Raw genomic sequence first — 16430 nt, 5'->3', positions numbered from 1 at the left:
TTACCAGGGTTCGCAACTGATAAAAGCTTGACTTCACAACTTGATTGACTTGTCTATCAAGCTTTAAGGCACTGTCCAACACCACACCCAAATTTTTCACGTATGGCTTTACATAAGGTGCCAGAACACCAAGATTTAGATTTGGTATACAGTGTGTATCCGACGGGGTAAATACCACAATCTCTGTTTTACTCTCATTCAGACTTAAAAAATTTAGAGACATCCATGCTTTAACATCAAAAAGGCAAGCGGCCACCGGATCTAATCCATTCTTATGTGTCAAAGGAATATATATTTGAGTGTCATCTGCGTAACAATGATAGCATATACCATACTTCTATTTAAAATTTGCGTTTATTTATTTACTTTTAATTTTACTTGTATGCTTTCATGAAGCTCAAGCTGTCGAGCAGTAATGCTAGCAATGCCAAGATCATGGGTTTGATTCCCAGCAAAATGACCTTGCTAGAACTGATAAAAATGTACACCTTGGCTTTAATGCAGTGTACATTTCTTCAGATAAAGGCATCTGCCAAATGCATAAAGGTAAATAACCTCAAAAGGTTAACCTTATATGACAAAATACAACAGTTCTATTTTAATTAATTTTCGGTCAGTGCAACTGCCATTAATTGTGGGCCAAACAGACTTGCAAACATCATAATCGTAAATACGTAAATTTGCATGCACGTATACAGATTCCACAACACCAAAACTTATCACCTTAAATGATAAATATTCTAGGTTAACCAGTATTTATGACAGGTCAAATTTTGAAAAAAATTTTTTTAATCCATATTGTAATGCAAGAGGTAATGTATATGTATTAATTATCTAATGTTAAGTGATATTTTTAAAGAGGGTTCGCTTCAAGTCATGACTAACAATGACCTTTTGCCACATATTTATTGCCAATATATCATGGCCTTTTGTAACTAATTTGTTAAAAAGATTTGATAAAGTTACTAATATGAAGGTTTTCTCTGTAATTGTCTGTGCAGTTCTCAGAGCAGTTTAAAGAGTTTAAGGAGGCTGCGCGGCTCGTCCGGGATAAATCACAGGAGAAGTTTGAGCTGTTGAGTCCTGGCCTGAACATCTCTTCTCCACAGGTAAACACATTTAACTCCAGCTAAACCTTTGGAAGTGTGACTGAAAGCAACACGCTAGCATAATGCATTTATTAAAATTTAGACATAACTTTCTCAGCTGCTCGATTCAGATAACGTGCCAGAGCATTTCATTCCATCACTATTAACGCACTAACAATAGCTCAGAGGATCGTCTGGCCTCTAGTGACATGATACCTAGCACATGGCACAGTGTATCAGTTTTAATACCAGTCCCACAAGAGAAGTGTTTCACCGTGTTTGTTGCTTTTCTGAATTCTTAGGCAGTGTGTGTGAGTCACAAAGCATGTCCTCACATGCCAGGAGGTGACACGGAGACACTGCTTGTAGCCTGTGTAGAGTTATGTAACTCCATGCGGTCACCCGGGGAGTTCAAAAGCCTTGTTCATTTTACTTTACAGTTGGCTAACCTTTTTCATTCACCATTTGTGACACACTCATCCCTTAATTATCATGCCGGCCTGAGAATATATCAGAGTCTACTTACACATCAGATTAGGACATTCATTTATATAATGGGTGTTCTTTGATTAAACCACTCATTCCGGTTTGACTTGTTTGACATGAGCTGCGCAGTAGATTTATTTAGTCATAATATGTCCATGTGATATTTCACCCCCAGACCGAAAGAAATTAATTAGAAATTCTTACGTTATATATTTATGATGATTTAAATGGAATAGAATACTATTACGGTAAAGAGAATCACCAATGAGAATAACTGGGGTTTTGAAAAAAAAAGAATGCCCAGATAAAAATGAGAAAATATGCTTTATTGTCATGAAAAATCTAATTTATTGTCATGAAAAATCAGAGTCCCCAACCTCTTTCTCATTACAGCAATCTAAAAAAAACATAATTTTACACTTGTTACAAGAAATACTTATACTCAGGACTTTAAGGACAAAAAATATCCCCATTGAAACCCATTAAAACTGCAATATTTAATCTCAGCACCATAAAGCATAATATCATGCATTCTTTGTTCATAGGTTTTGATTATGTCAGCAAGGCCTTAAAAATTTTTTTTAAATTAAAATAAAAAAATGAATTGTGCATTTGTGAATTCTATAAATGTTTGTATGTGTTTTTTTCTTCTTCATTAAAACAAACACAGTGGCATTATGTTTACAAACTGGCATTTAAAGGGCTAAAATCCTGATGTTGGTAAATAGATCTATGTCAGTGAAAATGGAAAAAAATATTATATACTGTATGAACATTTTTTTATGACATTTTTGTCATCTGTGTAACCCTAAATTAACACACAAGGGTTAAAGGGATAATTCACTGCTGGCAAGATGGTGTTTTAATGAAAGCTCGCTGTCTAGAAATATGTTTGTTTGTTTTTTTACTTCATCTGGCAGATTTTTGCTGACAAATAAACACTGATATCTTGGTGCAGGTAACAGAAAAATAACACCAGTTGTTTATTTACTTATACCACCAACATTGTTACAATACAAGGCTGGTCGAATATTGACAAACATACCCATTAATAGTACGGCAAAATGCTTGATGTGTTGTGAGGCCACATACAGTATTCTGTAGTGGTTTAATGGCCATGACAGGCTTTTCGTCCCATGAGCTCTTTGCGTTCAAACGTGCCTCTCTAGAGTACATGAAACAGGCCACTGACTGAGAGCTATTCATTATTTAATCAAACCTGAGTGTTCAGAGTTCAAAACGGCAACAGTGTGTGCTGAATAATGCTACCCTTATTAATTAATAAAGTGTTTTTAGGGTCTTTTTAGGGGTGATGGGGAAGAATGGAAGTATATAAATAAGTGAAACAGAGATGCACTTTGATCACTGATTCTATATGTGTGTCTGCTTCTAAGAGCTTTCTGGCTGAATCCGGTATTCTGTTTATATATTTTAATAGCGAAACATCAGTGAATGTCTCTCGTATGCCAAAGAATGATTTTAGACGGTTCGTTTTGTCACAGTATTGAATCTTTTGCAAGAATGTGTTATCTACTTGCCTGTGCAACACTGATGTTTTTGGTCAAACTCTTTAAGTGATAACCGTAATTAATGAATGCTTACATCTTCTGTCTTTTCATGTCTCTTCTGTGGTGATGGGATTGTTTCTTTCTCAGCTGTCTCAGGTAAGCTGTCAAACTTCCATCTGCGTCTGTTTCCACATACAATGACACACCTGTGTCTCCTGTGCAGCTGACACCATTCGCTATATTGTTACTCAAACCCCTCAGGAAGCCCTGGATATGAAACACTTGTCATGCAAGATGCCATATTCCTGCCTTTGTCCCAGTTTGTACAGGAACCATTTTTAACACCTTAGTCGAATCAGAATTGCGAGTGGTGTGGCTTTTTGGGGCCATCTATATGCAAGTGTACTGATAAATTATCAACAAAATTACACAATTAAAACGACATGTCTTTTTTTTTTCTTGGGAAAATTTATAAATATTTATTAAAAAATATATTGATGACTGTATTCAGAATTCTGTCCAATCAAATGCTGTCTAGAATAATAAAGTCCCTCTCACTCAGTTTTTATTGTTTTTATTAAATTAAATAGTATTATTATAAGAAAAACTAAAACCTTGGCAACTAATATAAAATGTTAAAATATGAAAAGTAATAATACTAAAACTGAAATAAAAATAGAGCTAAATAGAAATACTTTAAAAAACAAAACTATTAAAATGATAAAAGGACATAACAAAATTACAACTGAAAAAAAACTGAAAATATAAAAATAAAAGCTAATTAAAAATATTTATAAATACTATAATAGTATAAAAATAGTGATACTAAATATACACTGTTCCCACTAATGCCTCCTCCATCTAACTATTGGCTATTTAAAAATAAATAAATAAATATGTCCGACCTGCTCTAACTTCCTGTTTTGATTCAAACTAAAATAAAAATAAAAACTGTAAATATAAGATAAAAGCAAATTCTAAATATTTAAAAAATACTAAACAAAATATAAACACGGTAATAGTATATAAATAATAACACTATTACCACTAATATCTCCTCCTGTTTCAATAAAATGACAAAAATGTAAAATATAAAAATAAAAGCTAATCCAAAGTATTAATAATTATTAAAATAGTATATAAATAATAATATTAAAGTAACACTACTCCCACTAATATCTTCTCCACTAACTAGACTGATTTCATTTACTTTAAAAAAAATTTTAAATCATTAAAAAAAGAAAGAAAACAAAAAAGCCATTCGTCATGTCCTGCTCCAACTTCCTGTTTCAGTAGCGCTCATCAAGCATGAGTCTTGAATGATATTTTGAGGAAGGTTGAGGTGGTTTAATTTGAGCTCTTTATAATAGTGTTGCTAAATTCCAGTATCATTTTTCTACAGTTTGACAATGGCTCACGATAAAAGAGGCATATTCTGGAAATCCGTAGTCCCTCATTAAAAATGTAGAAATCTGCAAGATTCATTATTGAAGGAATGGAGCTCCCGAGCCACTGACTATGTAGTGGAGATGTCGTGTCTCTGATTCCTCTTCCTTTAAATATATTAAACACACAGAAAGCTCCACCTCAAACTCCCTACGAACCGCTATGGAGAAGGCAAACATGTCATCGGCCTGAGCGGTTGGATGAGAAATAGAGCGTCTTCCTTTGGGGAACGCCAAGTTTGAGATTGATGAATTATACAAGCTTTTCTGAGAGCAAGTGTGTACTGCTGCACAGAAACACTGTACGTGTTTGAAAATTCAAGGCTGCGCTTGCTGTTATACAGTAGAAGCAAAAGAGCCCAGTTCTTTCAGAAGTACTGTTCTGGTTTTCTCATGTCTCCATGAACAGCAGGCTGAAATAAACTGATGTCCTTTCAAATATGAATCGAAGAACAACGCCATATGTTGCCTCATGCCCTGCTCGGTCTCATGTGCAGACTGCTCAAGTTGCTTCATCAACCAGATAGTCTAAGACTGTGTTGTTTAAAGAAGTTCTTTTTGTTTTAAATTCTCACACTGTTGAACCATGGGATGGAAAATGAAAACTCGCTGGGACTTTCTTTCGTTAAATGTGGACATTTCATGTAAACGCTAAATCAGTGGTGGCATTTAAGAGGAGAGATTTCATACATTTTGCATGTACAGGATCTTGTAAATATCTACTCGTTTATGTTGCACTGATATAAAAATCCTGTACAAACTGGTTGTTATTTTTATGTTGTGGTTGAGATGCATTCCCTAGGAAGTGTAATGTGCGCACATCTAGGTGCTCGATCTGATGAAACTCTTCAAAAATCGGCACACTGCCACAACTGCTCTCAAAAATGTAATAAAATCACAACTTTTCGACCCTAAAGTTTTGCCTGATGAAGCCCTTAGGGTCGAAACATTGTGATTTTAATCCATTTTTGAGAGCAGTTGTGGCAGTGTGCCGATTTTTGTTTATTGACTGAGAAACATACCCTACCATTGATTGAATGGTACACTGTAAAAAAAAAAAAAAAAAAGTTGAGCCAACATAAAATTTTAAGGCAACCAGCTTCAGCAGATTTTTGAGTTTTCTCGACTCAAAGTTTATACAACAAAAATGTAAGAATCTCCCACAAAAATAAGTTGAGCAAACTCAAAAATCTGCTGAAGCTGGTAAAAAAAAAGTTAAGTTCGCTCAACTTTTTTTTTTTTTTTTTACAGTGTAGTTTATTATTTATAGTTTATTGAATGTTATTGAAAAAAGTCTCTTATGCTCACCAAGGTTGCATTTATTTAATCTAAAATGCGGTAAAAACTGTAATTTAGTGAAATATTATTCCAATAAAAACTGTTTTCTGTTTTAATGGATTTAAAAAAATTTAATTTGTTTTTAATATATTTTCAAATGTAATTTTACTCCAGTCTTCAGTGTCACATGATCAATTATTATAGGTGCTCAGTTATTAATAATGGTTATTATTATGATTGTTAAAAACAAATTTTGCTGCTAAATATTTTGTGGAAACTTCTTTTTCAGGATTCTTTGATGAATATATGGTTCAAAAGAAATAGAATCCTTTGTAACATTATAAATGTTTTTGCTGTCACTTTTAATCAATTTAATGCATATTTGCTCTCTATTCTATCTATTAATGCACACAAACCCCAAATATACGAATAAGAGTATATCATGGTTTCTGCATAAATATTAACCAGCACAACTGTTTTTTGTTTTTTCAGGTGCTGTGTGAGGACCGTCAGTCTCCTCCATTGCTTGGTGTCAATGGCTCCAGTGAGGACAAGTTGTTTCGCAGCAAGAGTGCTGATATGGAGGAATCCACAGAGAAAGAACAGATGAGGAAGATGCTTTCTGAAGGGTAAAACATTCAGATCTCCATGATACCCGTCAAATCTCACATTTTCTTTTATGATAATTCAGTCTTCTGTTCATGATGTCTAATATAAAACATTATTTGGAGACAAGCTATTTAAAATTGTAATTATTCAACGTATTTTGTAATTTAAATGAACCACACTGGCTCACTGAGTTGCACGTGAATCTAATCAATCCGCCTGACGTGCTTTTCCTCCTCAGTAGTTTTCTGGGGTAATTGGCAGTGAGTTTAACGTCAAAAGTTTTACGGATTCAAGCATGATGTACTTCACCATACAAACACAACATTGAATACGCTGATGCTGAAAACATCACAAAGCCACAGTGTTCAGGAAATAAATAAAATGAGATTAAAGAAGCTGTTAAAACATGCTTATCCTTTAAATCTGAAATCTGGCAAGGGATATCAGTAATCTTTTGCATACAGCCTGTTTCTGATTTTCTCGTTATAAAATATGAAGGTAACACAAAAGAAATGACATTTCAAAACACCATATGTGGAGCATTTACCATCTGCTGCCGTTCGATGAAATTTGTCTTTGCCTCAGCTTCCAGAAGGAAGGACCGGAGTATATTTGAAACCCAGATGTTGGTTTGTTCACAGGTCGATATGCGAGAGAAACTCGGAGGCTGAGCTGTTTTCTCTTCGGGACAGCAACGCTAAGCTGGTGGCTGCTCTTCATGAAGCTAACAGCACCATCGATCAATGGAAAAAACAATTAGCTGAGTATCAGGAGGAAACAGATCACCTACGAGAGCAGGTGAGGAACGTTAAAGACAATAAAAGACACTACACTCCTAAAAATAAGCCTTTGGTTCATTTTCACAGAGATGCCATAGAAGAACCATTTTCGAGAACTTGTCAATGAACAGTTATTAAAAGAACCCCTTTTTTGTCATGTAAAGAATCTGAAGAACCTTTAATAATCTAGAAGAATATTTTTCCACTGTAAAGAAAGGTTGCATGGATGTTAAAGGTTCTTCATTGAACCTTTAATATGAAACTTTAAAGAATCTTTATTTTTAGGAGTGCAGGCAAGACCATTGTTTTAGTTTTAAATCTTAAAACTTGTTGTTTTGGGGGTTTTTTTTCAGAAAGCATTCAAAAAACACATTCAGTGTTTATTTTATTATGCTTTATCTATTAGATTTCAGTTACAGTACTTTGAAGGGCGTTTTGTGAAAATTAGTTTTTTTAAAAACCAGAAATCTCCACTTCATTAGCACTTACATACAGCAAATGTTAGTTTTATTTCTGTTTAGATTCTAAAAGTGTGTACAGAGTGTGTGTGTATTTAAATATGTATTAGGGCTGGGCGATATTGCCAAAAAATCATATCTCAGTGTATTTTTGGCTGAATTGTGATATACGGTGTATATCTTGGTATTTTAAAATTCAAATCCTGCCCAAAGTTGTCCAACAAACAATGTACTATGAAAACAAATAAAGTGGAAGTGACTATATAGGCTATGCTATATATTATGTGCAAAAAAAGGCAAAATTGTAGCTAAAGTTAAACTTGCTAAACTAAGAATGAAAATAAATAAAAAACAAAAACACAGATTAATTGTATTTGGCTGCTTTTATTACCCCATTACAGTCACTTTATAGCTAAGTTAGTGCTATCATATAAATACACTTACTTATAGGTTTAAACCTCTACATATGGCACATTTATTGTCCAACAACAAATATTTTAGCAAATTATATATTTTAGCCATAATTATTGCACTCCTATTCTATTGCGCTGTCTGTTTGGCATGCATGCACGTGGCAGCACTCGTTCAAAAATATATCCATGACTTTCTGACATTTACAGAATATACCTGTGATTATTAGGAAAACAGCACATCTCAAATGTATTCAACAGTGCAAGTGGCCCGTCTGTCAGAGCATCTGATGGGGCAACCGCTTTAAACTACACGTGTTAACTATATCTTACGAGTTATTTTAAAGCCCTTAATATAATTCATGTCTTATATTTAGGACAAATTGGATTATGCACTTGCCCCACAGCAGCTCCCTCATTTTTCAGATGTGCTCGTATCAAACTGCAGGATGTCACCCTCAGTCAAAACCTTTAACTCTAATATGTTAGCAAAATAAAACAAGAATTTTAAACTTGGGTTTATCCAATGCTCAGTTTTTTGTTTGTTTTGGAAATGTATTCAAATTACCGCATATTTAATCAGTTAATCCCTTATTCACATATTTAAACATAATTTCAGAAAACGAATACAAAACCATTTGTATTACAAATGACTGCTTTTTTGAGGACCACATCCACATTGAGACGTGTAAATCATGTGTTAACAATTTGTTTTAGCAGTTGCTCAAGCAAACTGAATATTTTCCCTTCGGCACTCTTCAGCATTTTTACATAATCACACATAAATGATTCCACAACACTTTGAAGGTGTACTGAAGCAAACATCAAGCAGGTGACGTATGTAGTTCAGGTCTTCAGAGAGCGTGCGGAGGGATATTTATAGGAGAAGACAATACGCCTTCATTGTCCCGAACAGAGGGAAGACAAATGACCGCGGGCAAAATGAGACCGCTAAGTTTCTTCCTCACACAAACTGAAAAGATAGCTCTGAGTTGTGACAGCGCAGTGATGGCCTGCTTTACTTTTCCACGAGGTAGTGTTGAGATGAGATGCAGTGTTGGGTAAGTTACTCAAAAAAAAAGTAAATAATTACTAGTTGCTAACAGTGTTGTTAGATTACTGCACAAATTACTCTTTCCAAAAAGTATTTAATTACTTATTACCTATATCAAAGTTAATGAATAATACAAGGATAGACATGAAACAGTTCTTTTAATTCTTTTAATTAAATAATAGATGACTACATAAAATATTCTGGTCACACTTTAGATTAGGGTCAATTCTCACTATTAACTAACTATTTACTATGAACTAACTATACTTTTGCAACAATATACTCCTAATTACTGCTTATTAATACTTAATAAAATAGTTGTTGACAATAAAATTTGAGAATTGGGTAAGATTAAGGATTTAGAATAAAGTCTTGCAGAATAAGACATTAATATGTGCTTTTTAAGTAATAATAAACAGCCAAAATCCCAGTAATATTCATGCTAATGACCAACTAGTTAATAGTGAGAATTGGACACTAAAGTGTTACCAATATTCTTATTAACTTACCAAAGTATCAAAAGTGAGAAGGGTACATAAAAAGCATGCATTTTAAGATTTGACTTTACATTTTTTGATGTTAAATCCACTAATGTATTGTATATAAATGTTCTACAGTCTATACACATTATTAAGTTCAATTACATAAGAAGTAACTGTAATTAAATTACAGAAAAAATAAGAGTAATCCCTTACTAAAAGTAATTAAATAAAATTGACTTAGTAACTAGTTACACCCAACACTGATGTGATGCTAAATCATGTGTGGGAAGTAAAAGCAAAGAATACAGGATCATGTGATATTTTATTTTGTTTCTACAGCATTTTATTTTTTATCTTTATTTTATTTATTTATATATGTAGAATGAAAAATTCAGATTCTGAGTTATGCATGTGAAGTCCATTGTACAGATGGTATTTTCTAAGAAGTAAACCTTATTGAGTAGTTTGGCATAATGTTTTATTATTGTTTCTTAGGGGGGAAAAAAGCAGTATTAATATTAATATTCGAATTAAATCAATATTGTGTTGTGCAACCAGCATGCAGAAAAAAGCATAAAATAGGAAATGATATCATCATGAGATCTTATGAGTGTGTGAAGGTCAGTAAGTCTCTTAAAAGATCAAATAATTTGACCATTTTATGAAAAAAACAAAGTTAGTTCATGTCATGTGGTGTGACTCCCCAAATACCTACTGGTATTTATGAATTAACATTTCAGAATACTTATCTAATGATGTTTATGAATATTTCATTATATTAAATGAATATGTTTGAATTAATATTTCATGATAATAAACTAATGATATTTAGGATTTAATATTTTGTAATATATTTAACTAATGATATGTATGAAATACTATTTCATAATATTAAACTAATGATATATTTATGATTTAATATTTCGTAATATTAAACTAGTGATATGTATGAAATACTGTCATAATATTAAACTAATAATGATTTTTGCATTCATATTTCATAATATTAAACTAATTATATTTAAGAATTAATATTTCTTCATATTCAACAAATGATTTAGAAAGTAATATATCATAATATTAAACTTTTTGTATTTGTTCAAAAATGTTTACTTTTGTAAATAGAGTTTTACTTTATGCTTATGAACCAACACGAAGAGAACATTTCTAAGAACTTGGCACATGTTTTTAAAGTAGTGTTTTTTTATACAGCATGTCATATTCCCATGTTTCTGATGCTTGTATACAGTCGTGTTGATGGTTCGGCCTGGGACGGAGTTTGATGATGGTCTTGGAATAGCTGTGTTCTGTTGGTTTGATGTTTCAGGTTGCAGAGCTGGAGGCTCAGAGCGGGGTTTCTGCCTCCAGCGAGGAGCTCACACAGACTGTGGCAGAGATGGAGGCTCTCATCAGAGCTAAAGAAGAGGTAAAGATTGCTTAATGTAGTAACAGTGCTAACTGACACCAGACTCCATCTTGAGATCATGTCTACGCAGGACTCTTATAGCGTGTTGCTGAGGCCATAGATCGATCCTATTATAATGTCCACACTGGAAGCTGTATTATCAATGTCTATTTAATATAAAATAATTTATTTACAAACAGAATCATCTTCAGGCATTACTCGTACATTTAAATACAGTGGCTCCCTCTGATGTGGCCTCCAGCTTTATACGTGTGTGTGTGTGTGTGTGTGTGTGTGTGTGTCCAGCCAAAATTTAGCAGGATTTTTTCCCCAAAATTTTGGTGGCCTAAAATTCCTGAATTTTATGTGCCCTTTCTCACGATATTTGCATTTTTCGTGTTGATTTGCATCCACTAATAATCATGATGTACTTATGCAATTAGTGTTAGTGACACTACAATTACCTTTTGTGCATAATTACTAAAAGTACTTTTGTGCATAATTACTAAAAGTACTTTGTGCATAATTACTGAAAGTGTGATCTTGGTCCAAGGCAATGCATAAAACTGTACTCTGAGATACAGAATTGCTTAAACGTTATCAATGAATTAGTATGTAATCAGTGACACTGGTTATATACTACCCTATACAAATGTATATAAATGTTTCAAAATCATTATTTTGAATTTCAGCCCATTTAAAGTCAGTTTTATACCAGAGAATTTTGAAAATAGAAGTACTTTTACACTTCTCTTGTAAAAAGAGTCATTTGGTACAGAATATTTTTTATTTACAGCAAAAATGGTTATTACAGGAAATAAGTATTCTACGAGGCAAGAAACCAGATGTAAATGAGCTGGAGAAAGAAAGAGAAGAAGCCTGTCAAAGGATACAGGTAAATTCCTTTAACTTTACTCCTAGTCTGGTAAAATACAGAAGTATTATTTATTAGTTTTTTATTAGTATTTTGATTTAGTTTTCATTTTTATATTTTCTTTTTTTTTTTGCTGTTTTTGAATCTTTATTTTAGTTTATTTTAGTACATAGTTAAAATGACACTAGATTTAAAAATCTTTTTTAACATTTTATTTTTATATATAACTAATTATTTTATAGTTAAGATTTATTTTAAGTAAGGAAAATGCTTTTTTATGGCCTTTTTTCATTAAACTACTCTGTTTATGACCTTTAATTTTATAATACTGCTTCTTTAACGTCATTGTATACAGTGGGGCAAAAAAGTATTTAGTCAGCCACCAATTGTGCAAGTTCTCCCACTTAAAAAGATGAGCGAGGCCTGTAATTTTCATCATAGGTATACCTCAACTATGAGAGACAAAATGAGAAAAAAAATCCAGAAAATCACATTGTAGGATTTTTAAAGAATTAATTGGTAAATTCCTCGGTAAAATAAGTATTTGGTCACCTACAAACAAGCAAGATTTCTGGCTCTCACAGACCTGTAACTTCTTCTTTAAGAGGCTCCTCTGTCCTCCACTCGTTACCTGTATTAATGGCATCTGTTTGAACTCGTTATCAGTATAAAAGACACCTGTCCACAACCTCAAACAGTCCAACTCCAAACTCCACCATGGCTAAGACCAAAGAGCTGTCAAAGGACACCAGAAACAAAATTGTAGACCTGCACCAGGCTGGGAAGACTGAATCTGCAATAGGTAAGCAGCTTGGTGTGAAGAAATCAACTGTGGGAGCAATTATTAGAAAATGGAAGACATACAAGACCACTGATAATCTCCCTCGATCTGGGGCTCCACGAAGATCTCACCCGTGGGGTCAAAATGATCACAAGAACTGTGAGCAAAATCCCAGAACCACACGGGGACCTAGTGAATGACCTGCAGAGAGCTGGGACCAAAGTAACAAAGGCTACCATCAGTAACACACTGCGCCGCCAGGGACTCAAATCCTGCAGTGCCAGACGTGTCCCCTGCTTAAGCCAGTACATGTCCGGCCCGTCTGAAGTTTGCTAGAGAGCATTTGGATGATCCAGAAGAGGATTGGGAGAATGTCATATGGTCAGATGAAACCAAAATAGAACTTTTGGTAAAAACTCAACTTGTCGTGTTTGGAGGAGAAAGAATGCTGAGTTGCATCCAAAGAACACCATACCTACTGTGAAGCATGGGGTGGAAACATCATGCTTTGGGGCTGTTTTTCTGCAAAGGGACCAGGACGACTGATCCGTAAACGAAAGAATGAATGGGGCCATGTATCGTGAGATTTTGAGTGAAAACCTCCTTCCATCAGCAAGGGCATTGAAGATGAAACGTGGCTGGGTCTTTCAGCATGACAATGATCCCAAACACACCGCCTGGCAGCGAAGGAGTGGCTTCAAGAAGCATTTCAAGGTCCTGGAGTGGCCTAGCCAGTCTCCAGATCTCAACCCCATCGAAAATCTTTGAGGGAGTTGAAAGTCCGTGTTGCCCAGCGACAGCCCCAAAACATTACTGCTCTAGAGGAGATCTGCATGGAGGAATGGGCCAAAATACCAGCAACAGTGTGTGAAGACTTACAGAAAACTTTTGACCTCTGTCATTGCCAACAAAGGATATATAACAAAGTATTGAGATGAAATTTTGTTATTGACCAAATACTTATTTTCCACCATAATTTGCAAATAAATTCTTTAAAAATCCTACAATGTGATTTTCTGGATTTTTTTTCTCATTTTGTCTCTCATAGTTGAGGTATACCTATGATGAAAATTACAGGCCTCTCTCATCTTTTTAAGTGGGAGAACTTGCACAATTGGTGGCTGACTAAATTGCCCCACTGTATTTGTTTCCTCTTGCTTTGTTTTGTTGTTTTTAGCTTGAGTTTTGGTCTTTGTTTTGCCATGTGATTGTCTCCTATTTCTTGTACAGCAGACTTGAGGTCTTGAAAGCCTAAAATAACTAAAAAGGATTTATTTTTGGTGACTTAAGATGACTTTGTCTTGGCGTTAGGATCTGGAAGTGAAGAACTCTGAGTTGGAGAAACGAGTGCGAACAGCAGAGGGTGCTTTAGCTTCGTCCCAGGATGCCCGGAGCAGGACAGAGAGTGCGGTGCAGAAGGTCATCGAAACTTTAGATGTCAAGATCTACGACTTGAGCGACCTGCGACAGAACCTAGCCAAGCTCCTGGAGAAATGACCAGGCAAAACGCCAAATGTCAAAACCGCCATTATGAGGTAGATGAGATCTCTGGAATCTTCCCTTGATGCACAACTCAACGGTTCCTCGTGGTACCAGGCAGGTAGTAATAACTAGCATGACGGCAACTGAATTTAGGACCCATTCATTCCACATTTGCTTCCTGAGAGCCATGGGTGTAACTTACCGGATGTTTCTCGCACACAGAACCGGGCCTGTTTGCTTGAAACTCATAAACAGACTAGAACTTCTTTTAGACCTGTTTATTGGTACTAGATATCAATATAGTTGAAATTGTTGTTAAGATCTGTGATTTGGTTGTGACTAGTCTTCTAATTAGAATAAGGCTTTGAACAGACGGTTCTGTAGTCGTAAGCTACTGTTCGATGTATGTATCAGTATTATTGTTAGATACATGACTAGAACCGAAGAATGAAAATATCTCACTCTTTATGGACACCAGCATGTCTCTGTTAGGACGTTAAGCGATTTATTAGCTTACAGTTTCCCACAAGTTTGCTTAATGCAGGGCTCTGCAAATGACAACTAGAGAAACAGGGAAATCTAAGCACACCGCACTAACAAACGTGAATGGTTAACTTGATCTTTTTCATGAATTAATTTATTCATTATTTTAACTGGTCTGGTGCAGTCTAAATATGTAGGTAGTTATAAATCTAATGCAGTTCTGCAAGGATCAGCTGTTTCGCAGAGTACTTCAATTGAATTTTCACTGTCCAGATTCCATTAGTTTGAAATAGCACTTCTAAATGCAACAACCCTTTAGGAAAAACACTTCAGACTTTTTATAGACCACTATCATTTGCAATACCTCAGCATGCATCTTTATACCAAGCGTTATAGTATATAGTTCTTCCTCTTTTTAAAAACGTGAACTTTCACTTTAACTGTTGCTTTCATTGGACCTTGCTTGGACGATTGCCCTGTAACCTCAAAGACATTTGCACATATGCTATTTTTCTATTGTGTGCCTGTTGTTGCCTGTGGTTTTATATGAATTCCCAATAAAAGTATTTGCTTCATGTGTATATGTCCTTTATGTCCTGAAACCTTTCTTTCACAACCATAAAACCCCTTAAGTGTTTTGGTGTAATATTTAATTATGATAATTATGGTGCATTTTGAAGCATGACTTTGAGGAGAGAAAAAAGGGAAAAAAAATCCAAAGTAGCTTTTTTTGAATTGTTGTGTTTCACTGTAAAATGATGCATGGCTGAAATATGATAAATAAATCCAGTGTTTTAATTATGTTTAGCGAAGCTGAAATAATTTCAGTCAGTATGGTTATTATAATAATAATATTACTTTGTTTAATAATTAATAATTTGTGAAAATTGAGGTCTGTCAACTCAAAATTATTGGTCATGTTCAAAATGTTTGAATATCATGGCATTAAAACATTTGTTTGCATTTGCAAACAAATAACTAGCAACTAATATACCTAGTTATACATGATAAACATATGCATAGCCTAGTTGTATGTTTAAAAGTCATGTGATATTTGTTATACTTTTTGGGAAAACTATAAATGACTCAATACCGCCATCTACTGAACAGTGAAAGTTCTCTTCTAAATCTAATTACTTCACACTTCTAAGAGCAGAAAGGGAACTGGATATTTTAAAGAAATTGTTTGAGAAGTTATTATTGAATTTAAGTAAAACGAAGTTTCTAGTAATCGACAAATCGTTAATCATGTGACAGTTAGTATTAAAAATGATTTTGGGGTGTCATAGTTGCTCTTGACTTCTTCGTTGGAAATAACATTTATAGGGAAGTAAACATTAAAATGTCGAAATTAATTCCAGTAATAATTGGTTATATAACAGTAATAATAACAAAAGCCTACTGTCATAGAGTCAATGTAATCGCTTTCAAGGTACACACTGTTTTATGTAGCCTTTTATGTAGCCTTTATGACGAAATGAGTTTTATACTGTAGGCTACAAACTGTATTTCTATCCCCTCACCCTAAACCTACCCTGGTAAAAAAAAAAAATAAATAGTATATTTAAAATACATCTATTTCATACTAAGTATAGTTCAAATTTATTAACAAATTTACTGACAGATAACTCAAGACTTACCAGTATGGAAATTTTAATGAAATTATTTGGAGTAGCCTATTACTTGTGCACAATTCTTATTAATAAGCCTTAAATGTCACTTTTGATGAGGATTGTATGATCTTTGAATAATATCGGTCTTTAAATGCTAAATATTTAAAGTGTACCTAAAGTATACTTGCAATAGTT

General features: G+C 34.0%; 1 protein-coding gene across 2 annotated transcripts in view; it reads left to right on the top strand.

The window, feature by feature from the left end:
* homer3b (homer scaffold protein 3b) overlaps positions 1–15203 on the top strand; it is a 22867-nt gene extending 7664 nt beyond the window's left edge. Inside the window, exons 4-9 of one of the 2 annotated variants that reach the window (XM_058792131.1) lie at positions 1002–1109; positions 6298–6434; positions 7056–7212; positions 10925–11023; positions 11817–11897; positions 13969–15203. In XM_058792131.1, the coding sequence (XP_058648114.1) occupies positions 1002–1109; positions 6298–6434; positions 7056–7212; positions 10925–11023; positions 11817–11897; positions 13969–14154 (768 nt within the window). In that variant the 3' untranslated portion in view covers positions 14155–15203. Of the gene's footprint in view, positions 1–1001; positions 1110–6297; positions 6435–7055; positions 7213–10924; positions 11024–11798; positions 11898–13968 lie in introns of both variants that reach the window. The other variant, XM_058792130.1, reaches the window with a different exon arrangement.
* The last annotated feature ends 1227 nt before the right edge of the window (positions 15204–16430 follow it).

Source organism: Onychostoma macrolepis, chromosome 11, assembly GCF_012432095.1.
Source record: "Onychostoma macrolepis isolate SWU-2019 chromosome 11, ASM1243209v1, whole genome shotgun sequence".
Lineage (NCBI taxonomy): Eukaryota > Metazoa > Chordata > Actinopteri > Cypriniformes > Cyprinidae > Onychostoma > Onychostoma macrolepis.
This window is presented reverse-complemented; position numbering and strand designations above follow the sequence as displayed.